Source organism: Molossus molossus, unplaced genomic scaffold (assembly GCF_014108415.1).
Source record: "Molossus molossus isolate mMolMol1 unplaced genomic scaffold, mMolMol1.p scaffold_m16_p_2, whole genome shotgun sequence".
In the NCBI taxonomy this organism is placed as follows: Eukaryota; Metazoa; Chordata; class Mammalia; order Chiroptera; family Molossidae; genus Molossus; species Molossus molossus.
Window position 1 is genome coordinate 39,805,876 of NW_023425355.1, and position 20,113 is coordinate 39,825,988.

The window sequence follows — 20,113 nt, forward strand, 5'->3', positions numbered from 1 at the left end:
AATAAATAAATAACAATTTTAAAAATGGGCAAAGGATATAAATATATTTTTCCCCAATGATGATATACAAATTCTAGTAAGTATCTGAAAATGTATTCCATATCATTAGTCATTAGGGAAATGCCAATCAAAACCACAATGCAATCCCACTTCACACCCACTAGGTTGACAAAATAAAAAGATAGATAATAACAAGTGTTGATGAGGATGTGGAGGAAGTGGAATCCTCATACATTGCTGGTATGAATATAACATGGTGTAGCCATTTTAGAAAACAGTATGGCAGTTTCTTTAAATTTCAAACATGCACATACTATACAACCCAGAGAATACCATTGGTAAATACCATTCTTAGGTATTTGCACAATATAAATTAAGGCATATGTCCACATAAAAATCAGAACATGAATGTTCATGGCAGCATTATTCATAATAGCAAAAGGACAGAAATAACTCAAATTTCCATCAACTGATGAATGAAAAATAAGATGTGCTATATCTATACAATAGAATATTATTCAGCCATGAAAATATATGAAGTAGTACTATGCTACAACATGATGAACCTTAAAAATGTGCTAAGTTAAGAAGCCAGGCACCATGGATCACATATGGTATGATTCTATTAATTTTAAATGTCCAGAATAGGCAAATCTGTAGGAACAGAAAGTAGATAAGTAATTGCCTACAGATTGATGGGATTGGGGGATTGGCACATGATTTCTAACAGGTGTAGATTTTTATTTTTGTGATGATAAAAATATTCTAAAATTGACTGTGCTGATTGATGCGTTAATCTGTGAATATACTACAAGTCATTGGATTGTACACTTAAAATGTGTGAACTGTATGATATGGGCAGTATATCTCAATAAAGTTATTTTAAAAACTGTATTTGGAGACAATGATTTTTTTGCCACTTTGAGGTAATGACAATAATCACAAAGATTAAAATAAAGAACTAAGAACAAGAGACCAATTACTTCAATGCTTGGTAATGGAACAGTCTGCATCTCTGGATAAATCCCTACTTAATCCTTTTCAATTTAATCAAGAAATAACTCTGATGCTAACCTCCTCCTTTGGCAACGATTCTTCCCAGCACCTAAAATAGCACCACTGTGGTAGAGATGCCTTAATAAAGGCACTGTCAAATGCTTGTCACAATTTTAGCATGGTGGCTTTTACCTTGTTTTTTGTTTGTTTGTTTGTTTTTTAAGATTTTTTTTTTTTATCCTCACCCGAGGATATTTTTCCATTTTTTGTTCAGATAGAGTGGGAGGGAGAGAGAGGAAGGGAGAGAGAGACAGAAACATTGATGTGAAGGGACACATTGAGTGGCTGCCACCCGCACAACCAACCAGGGCCGGGGACAAACTGCAACCGAAGTACATGCCCTTAGTGGGAACCGAACCCGGGTCTCTCCGGACCGCAGGCCGACGCTCTAACCGCTGAGCCAAACCGGCCAGGGCTGTTTGTTTGTTTTTTAAATGATTCATCCACTCTCTTCTTATACGATCCACATTGGAAAGAATCAAATCAAAATTACAAGTTTAAAAATATTATTCGATCTATCAACAAAGGTGGCAAGAAACATCTGAATATAAAGACTGTACAAATACCATTTAAGGACCATCCTATAATACAATGTATCCACTATGATGAACTATATCACATTGGAGATTCTAGCAGCATAGGGAGGTGGAGGGTATTGAGAAGAGTAGCAGCTTGGTGAAAAATATCTAGACAGAAGCAACTCTGTGAAATAAATGCTCTGTTATCATGGAGCTAGAAGAATTCTTTTTTTCTGTCTATTTTATTTTATCTTTATCTTTATGGTTGAGAGTATTACAGATGTTCCACCTTATTTCCCCCCACTTTCCCCCTTTACCCAGCTCCTGCCTTACCCAATGTCTTCACCGCACTGTTGTCTGTGTTCATTGGTTATGCAAATATGCATATAAATTCTTTGGTTAATCTCTTCCCACCCCCCACCTCCCTTTCCTCTGAGATTTGTCAGCCTGCTCCCTGCTTCCATGCCTCTGGAACAATTTTTTCATTAACTTATTTTGGTCATTAGATTCCACATAATAGTGAGATCATGTGATATTTGTCTTTCCCTGCCTTGCTTATTTCATTTAGCATAATGATCTCCAGGTCCCTCCATGCTGTCTCAAAGGGTAAGAGAGCTTTCTTTTAACAGATGCATAGTATTCCATGGAGTATATGTACCACAGCTTTTTTATCCACTCATCTATTGATGGACACTTGGGCTGTTTCCAGATCTTAGCAATTGTAAATAGTGCTGCTATGAACATAGGGGTGTGTATATTGTGTCTCAGGATTCTAAAGATATATTCCTGGAGGTAGAATTACTGGGTCAAATGGCAGTTCAATTTCTAATTTTTTGAGGAAACTACATAATGTTTTTCATAGTGGCTGCACCAGTCTGCACCCACCAGCAGTGTACCAGGGTTCTTTTTTTTTCCACATCATCGCCAGAACTTGTTGTTTATTGATTTATTGATGTTAGCCATTCTGGCAGGTGTGAGGTGATACTTTGTTGTAGTTTTAATTTGCATCTTACTGATGATTAGTGACATTGAGAATTTTTTCATGATGCTTTGCCATCTGTATGTCCTCTTTGGAGAGGTATCTATTCAGGTCCTCTGCCCATTTTTTTAATTGGATTGTTTGTCTTCATTTTTTTGAGTTGTATGAGTAATCTATATATTTTGGAGATTAGCCCATTATCCTATGTATCATTGGCAAATATGTTCTCCCATACAGTGGGTTCCCTTTTCATTTTGAGGATGGTTTATTTTGCTGTGCAGAAATTTTTAGTTTGATGTGGTCCCATTTGTTTATTTTTCCCTTTGTTTCTCTTGTCTTCGGTGATGTATTGGTGAAAATTCTGCTACTTGAGATGACTGAAATTTTGCTGCTTATGTTTTCTCCTAGGATTTTTATGGTTTCATGACTTACATTTATGAATTTTATCCATTTTGAGTTTATTCTTGTGTATGGGGTTTGTGGTCCAGTTTCATTTTTATGTATGTGCCTGTCCAATTTTCCTAACATCATTTATTTATTTATTCATTTATTTATATATATATATATTTTGGTACATGCCCCTAGTGTGAACCGAACCCGGGACTCTCTGGTCCGCAGGCTGAAGTTCCAACTGCTGAGCCGAACCGGCCAGGGCCTAACACCATTTATTAAAGAGATTGTCTTTACTCTTTTGTGTGTGTGTGTGTGTGTTTGTGTGTGTGTGTATTGTTTTTTTACAGTGTTACTAATGTGCCCTCTTTGCCCCCCTCCATATAGTCCCTGCCCTACCCCAGGCCTTCACTGCACTACTGTCTATGTCCATGGGCTATGCATACGTGCATATATGTTCTTTGGTTAATCTCTTCTCATGCCCTCTCACCCCCCTTCCCTCTGTGGTCTGTTATTCTGTTCCATGTCTCCATGTCTCTGGACCTATTTTGTTTGTCAGTTTATTTTGTTTATTAGATTCCATATAAGTGGGATCATGTGATATTTGTCTTTCTCTGACTGGATTATTTCACTTAGCATAATACTCTCAAATGTCATATGCTTATCTACAAAACTAAGGCCTAGAAAAGAGATGTCATTGATTGCCAGATCACAGAGCTAGGGGAGAACAGAGTGAAGACGAGAACTCATGTCTCTAAATCCCTGTATAGGTCTTTTTCTATATGCTTATTGTTGGATATCAAAAGACTCATCAGTGTGGCATACTATGCCAGAGCTTTTGATAGAAAGAGCCAAATCCCACCTCTATCACTATTCTGAGCCAAAAGTGTCTCAGCAGCAATAAAATTCTTAAGAGGAAAAGTTAATTTTAAGAAGTAACCCATAACCAGGCTACACTTAGCTTTTTTCTCTTTCCAAAAGGACAAGATATTTGATGTTTGAACATCTCCATCATAAGCCCTTTTTAAAAATACAAAATCTACTTCAGTATGAGATACCTTGAAGTGTACTCTACATATGGCAAGGGAATTTGTAAATTATCTACTTTCACAGGACCCAACCTGGCTTCCCATCTCTGCTCTTTTCAATTTCATGCATAAGCCACTCCTCTTAAAGCCTGTCTCCAGAATTCAAATCTGTTGAAGATTGCAGGAGGGTAGAGAGAAGGGTGGAACTTTCAGTAATACAAATATCACCTTTCCAGACTGATTTTCTCAAAGGCAGGTTAGTGATAACTGACCTCTCTCGGCGCATAATTTATAGTCACGTGGCCTTTCCTATTGAGCCCAACATTGACTGACAAGGTCATAACATTAGGAGGAGAGAGAGTTTGGCTCTTGGAAAGCTGGAGGCCAGAGAGTCTAAGTAAGACCAGATGTGACGAGGGAAGCAGAGACAATGGAGGAAGAGAAAAACCAGCTTACACAGTCACAGTAAAGAACTTGGGAAAAGCAGTCAACATTTCCAAGGTTAAATTAAACTTATCTTCCTGTGTTTTCTGCAATTTCCTTCGTGCTTGCAGCACCCAGTTATTTAGTATAGCAAGGTAGAAGATGCAAGTCTTTCCTGAAATACTTAGCAGTTGTTCAAACATCCTTTGTGCTCTCATTTTCCTATTCCACCTTCATATGATTCAAAACATTTCTTAAATATCCTGTTCTAGCTTTCAAGGATATTGGTAATTTTGGAATCAGCTCAAACCTCTTTTTTTGTTATTCTGAGAGCTAACATTCCTAGCCCAAGTAGTTTGGCAACAGAAGGATATTGATAAAAGCATGAAATAAATTCACCTAATTAAAAATTGTTCTAACAAAGCTAACACAAAAACTAAAGGCCACAGTTATCCCTTGGGTATTTATCTTGAGAAAATAGTGAATGTTTGACTGCATAGATCCTGGATATGGACAAAACTGAGACTAGAGTTGCCAATAAGTAGAGCATTAAAAATGGATGATGTATGCCCATGTAAGATGACAAAAAGTTGGAAATCTATTGTTAAAGCTCTGCATCACTAACACAAGCACCATGCTCTGTGCTTTACAGAAATGAATTTAAGGCTATACCATGTATCTACGGAGTTAGCAAGTGAACCAGACATTTGAATTCCAGTTTTTAATGCATCCATGACCTTTAAGCATAAAGGTCAATATCTGGCTTGATTATAGAAATCAACAGTTGGATAATTTTGTCAACATACCACAACCACTCCAGCTGCCAAGGAATCAAAAGAACAATTTCAGCTGAGAGTGAACTAATATACGTCATCATCCAACCCTTCACCATGCTTTCCCTGACCATGAAGAAATCCATTATATGCCATGGGAGTATTTAGAACCCTACCAACTACTCATAATTACATTAGCAACTTCTTATTGAGGTGAGGAACAAATTGAAAGTCCTTCCTACTGGTGATGGTTAGCTTCCTGCCTATACAAACCACAATATCTCAGGTAAAATAAATCAGAAAATCAGTTTTCTATATCAACAAAACATAAGCCCTAAAAAGACCAAGAGCTCCAGAAGCACATCCAAACTAAATAAAAACAGAAAGAGATGCAAGTTATGTCTGCAGATTGTCGATCAGTGTAAGCCAATCAGTCAAATGGTGGACACATGAGAACAGAAGCAACAATAAATCTGGTATAATTAACTGGGCTGTTTTAAACAAAGAGGGAGAAAAACACTTGTTCTGGTTTACCTGGGATCCAGTTAGAGCAAAACAGAAACCAAGTGATGGCCTGGATTTTATGTTAAACATTTAATAACAAATAGTCTTGACCATATTTTGTCCTTTCTGCCTGGTGCCACATTTAGCAAAAGACAGGCTAAATGGAATCTCATTCAAGCAAGTCCAAGCCATTGCAACATATGTGCCTTCAGCCATCATAGAGAAAGATCATATTCCTAAGTAGTAAGAATACACACCAGTAATCAAAGTGACTGACAGGTGTTAACATTAAAGCTGTCAACACTAGAATTGGGAAATGGGCTGGGAATCCAATTTTTGAGTTTGGCACCAACTTTCAGCATACTTAGAACCTATTTTGTAATTAGTAGTTTTGTCCCTGTACCCCCAAACATTGTTATTTAATGGCCCTGTTGTAACCACACAACAATGTTTAATTTGTGGGTTATCCCATACATACCAATCCTATCAGTGAGGTTAGGATAATTAGTTCCTAATCATTCAGCATCTTTTACAAACAGCATTTTTTAGTGTGTTCTTCAGAATATATATGTGTATAAATAATCCATTATATATATATATTATAATATATATTCTACTATATATATTCATTTATATATTTCATAAAAGATATTTGTGGTTAAATAAGATTGGAAAATTCTGGAACTAAATTAAATGGGTTTCCTTTCTGCAGGACTTCTCAGAACATTAAATATGCCAATACAGCCCTGGCCGGTTTGGCTCAGCAGTTAGAGTGTCGTCCTGCAGACCAGAGAGTCCCGGGTTCGGTTCCCACTAAGGGCATGTACCTAGGTTGTAGTTTGTCACTGGCCCCGGTTGGGGTCGTGTGGGTGGCAACCAGTCAATGTGTCTCTCTCACATTGCTCTTTCTCTCTCTCTCTCTTCCCCTCTCTCTCCCTCCCGCTCTATCTGAAGATAAATGCAAAAATGTCCTCAGGTGAGGATAAAAAATATATGCCAATACGCACTATGTATCTCTAAGAAAAGCACATAATTTGCATAATTTTACAGCCTTATTTAACCAAAGAACCCTTTTATTAAGAGTTTCTAGGGGCAGGAAGGGAGAGACAGTTCTTAGAATATACTTTGGAAATATTGCTTTAAAAGTCTGCCCTCTATGACTTCCATGTAAGTAAGTGATAGAAGCCACCTGGGTAGAATAGCCACTCTTTGGAAGGTCCCTATCTCTTCAGATAAACCTAAAAAAAGTGTCTGGGGCACTGAAAGCAGAGGGCCTCTCAGAACATCTCGCAACATATACCTGGGCTATGAGAGAATCTCTTTATGTCAGTTCATTCAATCAACATTTATAGAGCATCGACAATGTATTAGAAGCTAAGCATTAAAAAAAAGTTAAGATTGCTTTAATTTTGCATAGTGAAGATAGAGTTTTTGGAGATAACATAACAAGAACCAGCCCTTAAAAGATAATTCCCAGGGGTAGGAGTAGGCAGAGAGAGACATTTTAAAGAGCAGGAACAGTATCAACAGTAGCACTGATGCTTGACAAGGTATTGTTCTGCTCCCTTGAACACTGCTCCTTGGAGTTTTTATACACACACCATATGATACACTGGCATTTTGTCACTTGTTCTCTGAAGAAATAGAAGCCAATGATTGAAGTATTTGGAGAGGGATTACCACTCTGTGTGGACTGCTGTAGGATAAAAATCCACCCATCACTGAAGTGGAACTTGCTTACCTAGGAGGTTGAAGTGTTCATTTATTTATTATTAGGAGTATCCACAGTATGCTAAGGTATGATATGTCTCCACAAAAACATTGAAAATTCAATCTAAGAATGATGGAGGTAAAGTAAAGGGAAAAGAGCTAACACTAATTGATATATATGTACATTTTCTGGCAATTTACATATTTATCTCATTTAATGATTCATTGTATACATACATATTTACATCATGTCTTTTAATTTACAGAGAGCTTTTATATCCATGATTTCCTTTAATCCTCATGAGAATCCTATGAGCATGGGTAGGGCAGGTGTGATCAGCCCCTTTGTTCAAACACTAAAGTATTTTATGAGGTAAAAAGTATGGACTGATAATAATCCACACTTGTCTTCTCTTATAGAGGACCAGCATTCTCTTTACAGCTAACAGAACCAACCACTGTTCCAATTCCCTTGGAACATTTTTTGTCATATATTTACAGCTCCCTGTGCTCAAGAGAATGGTGCACCTGTCTGATGGAGACGCCTGGCTGCATTCTTTCCCAGATATTAATATAGGTGGTACTTTAGTAGCATAACCAATGACATGAAGAACCTGATTTGGAAAGAGAACAGATGGCAGCATCTTTCTTGGACTAATTTTAGGATACTGAAACAGTTTCTTTCTCACACAGCTATCTTATTTTGGTTCTACTGATGGTTTCATCACTGGAACCAAAATAAGATAGCTATGTCACATGGAAAAGGAAGAGAGCAAAAATGTGGTATAGTGTGAGGCAAAGACAATTAAACAGAAATTTCAGTTCTTCTCCCAGATCTGACCCTTTTTATAGAATACAATGGTCACTCAACCTCCTTTCAACAGAATAAATACTGAACCCCAATGTGAGGGTATCTAAGAATAAGTAACTGAGGAAAGCTCATTTCCAGTTGCATGCATTGAACAACTAAGGTTGTATCATATAAAGCTAAATTTATATACATGAGAATGTAGGACCTGAGTTCTAACACATCTTTTCTTATAAGTTAAGAAAGCTGAGGCTAAGTGATCATTTTACTTGGTAAGTCAGAAGTGTCAGATTCTTGGTCCATTGATTTGTCTGCTAAAAAACCCTTTCTTCTAAAATGAGGCATAAAATATCAGATAGGAATTATGAGAGGTGGAGAAAGAGTCCTCCAACCAGAAATGATGCCTGATGTATAAGATGGTCATCCAAGGATTTAGAATAAATGAGAAGAAAAGTAGCCTGGGGAAAAAAAAAAAAACCTACCTGTTTTCCATCCAGAGTGTAGAGTTTTTTGACAACCCCGGTCTCTAGTTTGATTGCTTCAGTGATATCAGTGAGGACTTGCTCAAAAGAGTGGGCTGTCTTCTTGTTCAGAAGCACACGCACAGCCTTCCGAGGCTTCACCCCACTGCGGATGATGGTCACCAGCTTGGGGCGCACAAAGTCTTTGTTCTCCCTGGCCTGGGCACTGTTGCTGCTAGCCAGGGACTGGGGGGCTTTCATATTGGCAGATGTCTTCACATTGACAGACCAGTTGGGATTGACATTCTTGGTGTACTCCACCTTTTTAAAAAAGTTGTCTGAGGAACAAACATAGCTTTCCCCTGAGGGAAGAAATAAGTGGTGATTAGTTTAACAACAGGTATATGGACTATTCTAACAAAACTAATATACACTAATCTTGGACTATGACCTTTGGAGAAATGGTGATAATAACCAACCTTAGGTATAATTCCTAATAAGGCTCTCTAACGACTTGGCTCATTCAAATTCAAGAGCAAGTAATCAGAAAAACATTCTATATTATAATGGTATACCCATTTGAAAAAGCCTATAAAACTAAGGGTCCCCAGGACAATGAACACACCTAAGTATAATCTAACAAGTAGGGTTTTTAAGCTTGATATGATTTTATTAGAATTGAAAGGTTTATGTTCATTTCTAGGATGTTTGTTAACATCTAGGGGCATTACTAAAGTGTTTCTCACATGTCTCTCTTCCTTAATGTTCCTCCTTGTTTCTGGACTCATATCCCTGTTCCATTGTTGTATTATAAACCAAGGAGAACTTTCAAAATTATACATTTTTTTTTCCAAATTAAAGTGACCCAAGTAACCTTGCATATTGGACATATAGTCAATACTTGCCAAGATGTCAGAATGCCCTTTTCACAGAGCACATGGCTAAGCAGTAGAATATTAAAATGAAAAATATACATGTGGTGAAAGTATATATGTGGCATAATTGTATCCTCTATTGCTCACTGCCACACCTAGCTGGAGAAACTTTCTGAATAACAACCTGTACACACACACACACACACACACAGAGGAAGAGAGAAATAACATTCCTTGTGTCTGCAAGTCATAGCTCTTGCTTGAGAATTCTCTTCCTTGTTTCCACCACCCATCCCTCATCTTTCTATCTTTCCAAATGCTGCACTGCGTATTCAGGGCTGTCTTCACCAGTGCTCAACCTTGGCTGCTGCAAGTAATGAGGTGAAGATGTAAGGATGTATTATATAGCCCGATTTATGGATTGGAGGGATCTAGTGTAATTTTCACATGTACCGTGGGCTAGAGGAAATGATTAATACAGCGGAAAAAACACAGGAGCCAGAGGCAAAAGGAGGGTATTAGGCACCTGGGACTAGAAACTAGAAAAAAGAAGAGAGGTAGACTCAACCTGGGGGATAGAGTATTGGAAAAGGTTGAATTTGCTGAGTAAAACACATTTGCCTCAAGGTATACAGAAGTTCATCCAGAGGTCAATCTGCAGAAAACCAGTCTGATTTAATCAAGCTTAACCTATTAGTAATAACTCTAAATGAATGAATGAATGAATTAATTAATTAATTAATAATAAACCAACTCTAGCCAGTGTGAGGAAAACATTAAACACAATTATAGTCTGATGGCTCTTCTTCCTTTGATCTCAGCAGAAAAAGTACACAGAGATAATTGAGAAACACTGGTCTGATAATTCACTCCTTTGGCAAATATTGATTGCTTTGCTGTAGCACCAAATGCTTTAAGTCATGCTAATTAATAATTTTTTTCAGTTAATGCTGAGGTAAGATTCAGTCTGAATCTCTAGGGCTCCTTTGAGGACATTTATAGGTGCTTGTGGAGGGGGAGAATAAGTGTTTGCCAATGTATACAGAGTGGCTTCTAACACAGCTCTGAGTCCCAGAAGCTGCTAGTGTTCTCTCTTGCTTTGTATGCAAGCAGAGGTACCCTGTTGCACAGACACACACATAATAGGGTAGTCAAACACCTCAGCCAAAAGAAACCTTAATTTCTATGGCTCCCTTGTTGGCTAATCCAAACCAACCCAAGTTATAGTCTAGGACATTCAATTTGTGACTTAAAAGAATGAAGCAGGAGCCTTGTAATTCCCTCACATATTTACAGCTAATATCCCCACACCCTAGAAACAGCCTATTACCTTAGCACTTCACTGTTTCATGGGCACATTCCAAGAAGCCACTGCCTTTACATCAGATGGTTTCCATAACTTGTCATACAACTTTAAAATTCTGTTAGACAACTGGTGGTGTAGAAATGTGTGAGGCTATATATTTATTATTTCACTCATCTACATCTCTTCTGGAGAGTCAGTTGTGTAGCCCTATTAGAACTTTGGACTTTTTCTATCCTATCTCTTAAACTTCTTAAGCCTCTGAACTATGAGAATGATTACCCCCCCAGATGCAAATGAACATGATGTCAGAGAGCTATAGTATCATATGGGATCCAAGAATTTTCCAGAGGGTCCAGCCCTCAGCCAAATCTACGTTAAGCACCTTCTAAAAGTTATTTCAATCTCTCCACTCACTCTCCTTTGGTCCCAATCTGGAGTAATGGATAAAAAGCTGTTGATGTGACGTCAGTCAGAATGGGGTCCCCAGTACTTCATAACTGTGTATTGTTGGGCAAGTTACCTAACCTCCAATGGCTTCAGTTAATTGTCTGCAAAGTGGAGATGATAATAATAATCCTTATCTCATAAGATTGTTTTGAGGCACAAATCAGATGACATATATAAAGTGCTGAGCTCAGCACTTGCTAAACTCTAGCTATCTTAGTGACATATGAGTCCCTTCCAGGCCTAAATGTCTATAAGAAATAATTTTCTTCTTTTTTCCATCCCAAATAACTTTTAGGAGACAAAGTCATTATGGTCATTAAATGTTAAAGAAATAGGTACCCACCACTGACGACTTTCCAATTCTATAACTGGAAAGACATCAAATGTGCTATTTCTCTAGACCAAGACTTCCTTGTTCTGGTTTTGCAAATGTCTGCAACATTTGCTGCCAGAGCTCAGTGTTTCCTGCACATTCAGTTGCCTGGCACTTGGAGTTGGATAAGGTGCTGAACCTTCACATGGCTGGGTTCCCATTCTGCCACAGCTTCCAAGGGCCATTTCCCACCCAATGGGAGCCTAAAAGGAAAGCTGACTTCAGAGAGCCAAGCTTGCTGGAATTGACAAAGTGCTTCAGTGTGAGAGGTTAAAAAAATTAAGTCATGGAAGTACAGCTGGAAAGGCAGAAAGGGAACAAGCTGTGGGCTCAAGATGATCTAATGTCTACCTCCCTTCACTTCACTTTTAGGAGGGATCCATTTTCAAAAACATTAAACATTTATATTTATATTTTCTCAGTGTAAAACCACTTCTGCTTGGGCTTTTCCCTTTTTTGGGGGGCTTCATTACTCAAGAATAAACATATTAAATTGTACTTTATTATATTTTCACACCTATTAATGATGCATCTTTCCCAGGTATCCTAAAATTCTCCTCTTTGGCAATGTGCTTACTTTAGTAGTCATAGGATAAATTAGTGAGGAGGTGTTTTTATCTCATTGGAATAAATGAGCTATGGCAAAGAAACTGCATAATAGATAGGGTTACTACACAACCCAGATTTTCTAAAACGACTATCTCGATTGCAATATTTTATCCCATGTTCTGCGTAATAATGCTCAAAATGTGTACCCTTAACGTTTTTCTGCACAATCACATATAAGAACTTTGGGAAAGATGTGAACAGGATATGAAGGAAGGGAAAAAGATTCAACAATGAAGACTAAGCAAAACAAAAGAAAAAGTCACTCATGGATTGTTAATACAGCTAATAAGTACCATATTCTATATGACTTTGCTAAGACCCTTGGTGTAACCAAGTATCTGTGGGAAAGCTGACATCAATAACTTGATGTTGGTCCCAAATTTTCACCCTGCTACTTTCAGTATCTAGAAGCAGACAGTAGACTAAAGGCATTAGACAAATGAGTACCACAAGGCCAGAGTGATTATTAAACAGTTACTTTTTACTTTTCATTTTATTTTAGGCTATATATTTAATAAAATGGCCATTTGGAAATGTAGTTTTTTCTATGCTATATTATTCCTATAATCTACAGTTAGCTGAAGGGGAACATCAAGACCGCTTAATTTCTTAAGTCTAAATGCTTATAAGAATCACCTGGGGAAATTTGTAAGAACATACATTCTGGAGCCCTAGCCCTGGGGCTTCTAATTCAATAGATCTAGGGTGTGGCCCAGTGATTTCTATTTTTTCTAAAGTTCTAAAAGATTCTTAAAGGCAGCCAGGGATGGATACCACTGGCCATTCCAACCCCTCACTATCATCATCATCATCATCATCACTATTTTTACATCATTAACAATACTGGTACCTTGTATCTGTAGTTTTACCTTGTCATTGTGTTTCATATGCATTATCTAATTTTTATTCTCACAACTACCATAATAGATAAAGAAAGTAGGTGTTACTAGTTTCATTTTATAGATAAGTATATTACAGTAGATACATAAAATGTGTTCTATACATATGTGGAATATTATTCCTCAATAAAAATTAAGTATTGATACATGGTAAAATTTTCTTTTAAGTGAAAGAAGCCAGTCACAAAAAAGGACATAGTGCATGATACAATTTATATAAAATGTCCATAATAGGAAAATCTGTAAATACATAAAGTAGATTCATTGTTATTTAAGGCTGGAGAGAATAGGAGAAATAGTCAGTGGCAGCTAATTCCTATAGGGTTTCATTTTAGGTTGATGGAAATGGTCAAAAATTAGGTTATGATGATGGTTGAATCACTTGGTAAATTCTCTAAAAATCACTGACTTGCATGCATAAATGACTGAATTTTATGGTATGCAAATTATACCTTAGTAAAGTTCTGTTTTAAATACGAGTTGTTTTAAAGAGAACATTAGTCAGAGTGATGATAATGACAAACCTATGATCATGCAGCTAACCAGCAAAAAAGTAAGATTACTGAAAGAGTAATTGGTACTCTTCGTTAAGTGCTACTGAGTGTCAGGCAGAATACTAAACCCTTAATATCCATTGTTATATTTAATTCTCAAAGCAGTTATTCCCACTTTGCAGATGAAAAACTGAGGCTCAGGCAGTCAAAATGGTCACACAAGTTAGCTGTTGACAGATCTTGGATTTGAACCCAATCTGATACCAAAGATTTCATTTCCCATTATTATCTTATTCCTCTAAGACTTATTCTAATGCCCTTGATTCTTCACCCAGGAATCTCTCTAAGCATTTTCATCTTGAAGTCTCATGGGAAGCCATGTGTATGATTTTTAAAAATATTTCATTCAACTTTTTCCAAAAGTGAGAGTCTTCTGCCCTCTATTCCTAGATGAGTAGTTTCAAAGGACAAAAAGGGAGGGGAAAAGACCCCTTTTCTTTATCCTCCTCATGCCAATGCCCTTTCCTATTTTGCTCGGTGGTAGTGGAAAAACTGGTCACATTTTTCAGATATATCCCAGAATCTCCTTGACTAAATGGACAGTACTCAATAGTTGGCTGGGGGGTGGGGGGCTTTAAGGGCCACTGCAGCTTTTGTAGTTCAGATGACATGCATAAATGCAACTGAGCCATATTCACACTCTATATAGTTTGGTAATTCACCAGGAAGTATTATCACTGCACCCAGGAGTGGTACATTATAGGAGTCCAATCTAGTAAGACTCAAAAGAAACAGAGTAAAAGAAGCTACAGTCTTCAAAACTACATTTATTTCCTGAACTGAGATTATCACACACACACACAAATATGGTGTTGGGGAATCAATACCAAGACCTGTTAAAAAGTAGATTTGAGAGAAAATTTGTACATGACTGCTTTCTTATATCAAACACAAGAATATTCTAATCCTTGCTCTGAATGCAATGTCACTTGGCTCAGAAGTCTGCAGTAGTGTCTATTATTGTCTTTATAAGATTGTAGCTAGTGAAAATGAGGACATATTGGGTGATTTGGATTGCTTTTTTTTGTGAAAATTTTTACAGGAAAAAAACTCAAATTCAGCTGAGATGTGTATTTTACAGTGACAAAAGACATACACTTTATTAATTACTCTGTTGGACAGCTCCCTCAATTGAGCTTGAAGCCCTTCTTCCAGTTTGCCCTGACTCTTATTTATTTTAAGATACACACTAGGATAGCCAATATTCAATATTCAGGAAAAGCCTAGGATTAACCTCTGCCTGGCCATCCAGCACATTATCAAATAATGTAAGTCTCCTCGGCATTGTTTTCCAAGGTCAGTTATGTAGAAAAACGTTGGACTTGAACCCTGAGACCTAGATCCAGTAGCCATATGGACACTGTTTCTTACAAGAAACTGTCCCCAAATCACTTTACCTGACTTGAGAAGCAGCAGCTACTTAAAAGAATGTGGTCTTGCACAAGGGAAGCCCTCATGTTCCTTTGTCTAGGAACACAAGTAACCTAGAGGCAGTGAAGCGGAGGTGGGGCACTCCCACACCAAGTCATTGAATGTACTGTTTCTGCTTCCTTGTTGGCTGTTTCATAATAGATTTCCCTAGAAATCTGCCCGTTGTAAACTCATCTTTACTCAGGGAATGGAAGGAAGGAGGAGGGAAGGCTGGAGAATGGAGAGAGGTTGGGTGGGAGCATTTTCATTATCACCACTTCTTGAAGCCTCAAAGTCCTTTAAAGCATTGTGTTGAGGTTAAACTGATCATACATGCTATACCAATTTAAAAGCGGAGGTAGGAAGGCATCCTCAGTATAATTTATTTGATAAAGTAATAAGAACACACCTCAAGATCTATTTTTTAAATGACTACCAAAAAAAAAAAAAACAAGAGTTCATGAATGAGCAAGTTTTGGTAAAAGCCAGGCTCCTGTTTTGGGGTGGGTACACAGGTTTTTAGCAATCTAATCATAACATTCAATTGCAAAACCAAAATGTAAAGAGGATTTAAAAGGATTTAGGTACAGTTAGTCAGTTCCTATTCTAATAGGAATAGTCTTTATTAAAATATCAGGAATAGCTATAGCTTTCTTTGATATATCTCTCAATGACCTCAGCCTTAGGGACACACCCTGAAGTGTGTTTTCAGAAGCAACAGCTGAGCAATGACCACTTACCTAAAAGTATAATCCTTTGTGAACATGTCTAAGAAGTCCTACTTTTAGGATGCATATTTCCATAAGTTGTAATTCACAAATAGTCTCTTAGCAATTCAAAGAACATTTGAGTGTATTTTCTTTCTGCTAACCCAATCAAACTTCTTTCCTCATTTAACATCCTTAAAGATTTCATTGTCTGCTTTGACGGTGCTACTTAGAGTTAATTATCAAGATCTATAGTAAGTGGCATAATTCAGATTTTCCTGTGTAAACCCTGATGGATAAGCACAATGCATTATCTACATCTTCACCCCAGAAGATACTGAAGGCCATGAAGGATAATGGATAACAGCTCAGTTGATGCCTATCGATTCAGAAGCCTGAACATCCACCAAATATATTTCCTAAAATCTTTCATCGAAATCCAAAAAAAATGTAACCATTACCAATGATTCTACCTCCCACCAAATGCCACTACTCGGTCCTTGAATTACCTTCCTCCAGTTCATCCATGCTTCCGATTTTCCTGGATCCATCAATGGTGTAAATGTAACGCACTCCTTGAGGCAGGTTGATGTTATCAGACAGAGATCGAGTCAGGTCAGCCAGTAAGGCATCAAAGCTGCGAAAACGGTCAGAGGACACAGCGTATACAATCCCCTTGAAGTAGCGGTCCCCATTGCGGTAGAAACGTACCTTCTTGGCTTTCTTTTCATTGCTCAGTGCCTGTAAGGTTCTGGTTCGGTAGAAGCTACAATGGGCACTGTGAGTAGGGCTAGGCAGCCCATTCATCCGTGAGCCTCGCATGTTCCTGGATGTCTTATCTCTTTCGTCAAAATGTCCAAAATCAAGTTCCATATTTTGGTGGAAACTCAGATACCTGAATGTTGGAGAAAAGGGTTGGGGTGAAAAGAGGCAAAGAAAAAGCAGTGGGGAGGAAAAAAATCAAATATTAGCCAGATCCAGATCTGCAATCTGCTGCTTGTGAAAAGAACTGGTTGAAAAAAGCCTGTGTCCCATCTGCTGCTTGCCTCTGAGCTGCAGGAATATTGATCTTAAGAGAGAAGAAGGAGGGGCAAAAGGGGTGCTGATGGTTGTGGGGGTTGGGGTGAGATTTAGAGAGAGAGGCACTTTTGGCACTCTTCCAAACAGAGGAGTGGAAGTGATTTTGAAATAGCTTGAAGTCCTGGGACCTACTGACACTGGCTCCTATCAAATTGTAACTTCGGGCTAAATACATTAAAACTGGCATCTGTTTCCTCACACATGCTCACATGACTAACAATTGTAAATGAATCCATAGCCTAACAAAATTCTCCTTGAAGAGAATAGAAGGAGCTAGCCAAGGTTAGCATCTCCAGTTTAGGAAGCAATCTGTATCTCAGTAAGGAGAGTGTTTTAATTTTATTCCAAACTCTCCTACTCTAATGTGTGCATACCGCCCTCCTCCCTGGAATAAACTAGGATTCTCCTCTAAAAAGACAGACTCCAGGGAATTGCCAGTGTCTTTGTGCTATTCATCAAACCCTGTCCCCACCAGACTGGTACAGCTATACAACATTCATAAGAAATAAGCTGGGGGGTGGTGGATTAGAAAAATCAGCTACTTAACAAGTTATTATCTCTGGTTACATTTGGTCACAACATATTTTTTTATTTTTTATTTTTAGATGCTTTATCCCCCTTTCTACCAATGCAGCCCCACCTCTTCATGGAATCATTTAATTGTTAAAAGATTCACAAATGAGTCCCTGAACAGCATGTATGGATCTTTAGAAGCAAGCACACCTTTCATTGTTCTGTAGTTCTACCCTGACTGATGGGGTATTTTGCCTTCACAGCAGGCAATTCACCCCAAACATGTCTATTGCCCAGGTGTGTTACAAGACAAAAAAGATGGTCATGTGTCAGATTTGCTTTCACCCCTTCTGCTGAACAACAACAACAACAACAAAATTTAAACATGAAACCAAATACAAGAGGAGTCACAAAAGCTAGCAAAGGTAGTGACAGCTTAGGAAACAAACTATTAACATGCATCTCACACATGGGGATAAAAGAATCACAAAGCAGGCAGGATTCAGCTGCTACACACTGCCACATTGAGATATTTGCAAGGGACCAAAAGGACAGGAGATAAAGGAGGACTGGTTCCTAGTAGGTTTGCCAGGCTCAGTCCCCTTTTTCTTCCAATGTCACCATGACCTGTGCTGAGCTCAGCATTGTCTCTGTTAGACAACCTGCAGTGGTAAGAGACCCCACCTCCTCAAGACAAGTAGCAGGCATTTTCCCAGGCGTGCTAGTAATGCTTGGCTTTTCTCTAGTGTCAAGGGTGGAATTATTCTAAATCAAAACCATGGTGAAAACAAAAGAATATCAAACTCACTTTTCCAAAGGAAAAAAATCCTAGAATAAAGCAGGGGGGAAACAGACAAGGAGACAAGGGGGGAGAGAGAGAGAGAGAGAGAGAGAGAGAGAGAGAGAGAGAGAGAGAGGAGAGAGAGAGAGAGAGAGAGAGAGAGAGAGAGAGAGAGAGAGACTTTGCCTTGTGCTTTTCCCGTTTGACATCTGTTACATTCTTCCTGAAAATAACTTGAAAGCCCCACTCACCGGTTTTCTGCTGGTAGGGTGGAGATGCTGAGAGAAAGAAAACCAATCTCTCTATGCCTTTGTTGTCTGAGCTCCAAGCAAGAAATTCCTGCCAGGGTGGATCGATGCCTTCTAGGTCCTAGTGCCTTGTCCAGTGTCTCCCCTATACTCAGGCTTATCGGGTTTAGTGAATGCCCCCAACCTCCTATGATTAATTGCATAGTGTTTTTCAATTCACAGCCTCCATTAACAGCTAGAATGGTTTCATTTATAATCAACAGGAAATTGCAGGGTAGCAAAAAGATTGCGCAGGCAAATTTAGAATGCTATAATGAGCAATGTGCTACTCTTTTTTTTTTTTTTTTTTTTTTTTTTTTAAGGAATGGGTAATTTCACTTGGCCAAAAACCTTGACTTAATCTGCCTAGGGGCTGGACTCAGTCAAACCAGACTTTTTAGAAATTGTTGCTCTTTTCCTTTCATCTTCTTGAGAGAAAACAATCAAATCAGTAATCCCTTCAAGAAATTTTAGTTCCTTCATCCAACAACTGGGTGTTTTTAAAATGAGGACAGTGGAGTAGACAAGGAGGGAGTAGGAAATAGACAAGACAAGGGAAAATAGTCCCAGAATTTCATGCAGGATAGAGTTGCAAAAGGACCCCAAAGACCTTTTAGCTTTGTGTAATAATTTGGTTAATGAGATCTGCAAAATTTACCTTTGAGAGTTTAAAAATTTAAATCCAACCCAAAGATCTTTCTGTATGAACTGAGTCTGATAAATATTAACAACTTTCTCCTCAAACTGCTATGTGTTACTAATTGGCTTCTTTGTATCAGATATGTTATAAAGAGCAAGGAAGCATACCAATTGAAATAATTAAATCTAGCCAAACTATAAGACTAAAGAAGAAAAAGGTGAGAGAATAAAGTGGGGTGGGCTACATGCATTTTCACCACTGAGACTACATGCATTAATATTAAACAATCTTGAACTATCATGGTTCCATTTTTACTTGGCTTCCAGGAAGCTCAGAGATATTAGCATGCTCAGTAATTATCTTATATATGATTCCAAGTATAAGTATGTATGTATGTGTGTATATATATATATATATATATATATATATATATAATCAGTTGATTTACAGTTAAGCACTTTTGGTATGTGTTTTACTGTAAGCTACTTCAAAGTGGGATAAAAAAAATATTATTTTTCTTCTCTGGAAAGTATTGGCTCAGCAAGGCCTAAACTATCTATGTTAGCTGCGTGATCAGCCTCAAGTATCCAACCTGTGTAGCCAAGTTCCTCTTGTTGATGTTCTCCTGGTTGCTAAATAAGTTCCTGAGGGTACTGGATGTGTCTCTCCTGTTCTTTTGCATTTGTCTTTGTGGCTGCTTCTTGAAAAACCATGTGTACAGAAATATCAAAGAATGACAGCAGGGAAATATGGAAATTCCAACCAAGGGTAGCAACTTCCTTGTCCAGCAAGGTCAGTGTCTTACATTTTTTTCTTTCAAATCATAAGTATTTTGTAAATATAAGCAATTGATTTGCATCAAAACTAAAAATAATTTTATTTTCAGTGAGGATATAAGAATAGATAGAATTTTAAAATGTAAAAATAAAGGATTTACAATAGATTTTATTTTAGAGAAAATTTCCTCATGATATAAGATTTG

The 20,113-nt window shown here is 37.8% G+C and overlaps 1 protein-coding gene across 2 annotated transcripts in view; it reads right to left on the reverse strand.

The window, feature by feature from the left end:
- The window catches only part of DCX (doublecortin), a 221,148-nt gene extending 202,662 nt beyond the window's left edge, over positions 1–18,486 (reverse strand). Inside the window, exons 1-3 of one of the 2 annotated variants that reach the window (XM_036271267.1) lie at positions 18,456–18,486; positions 16,340–16,725; positions 8,672–9,012 (exon numbers count right to left, since the gene is read on the reverse strand). In XM_036271267.1, coding sequence (XP_036127160.1) covers positions 8,672–9,012; positions 16,340–16,703 — 705 coding nt within the window. In that variant the 5' untranslated portion in view covers positions 16,704–16,725; positions 18,456–18,486. The remainder of the gene's footprint in view (positions 1–8,671; positions 9,013–16,339; positions 16,726–18,455) is intronic. The other variant, XM_036271266.1, reaches the window with a different exon arrangement.
- Positions 18,487–20,113: the final 1,627 nt, after the last annotated feature.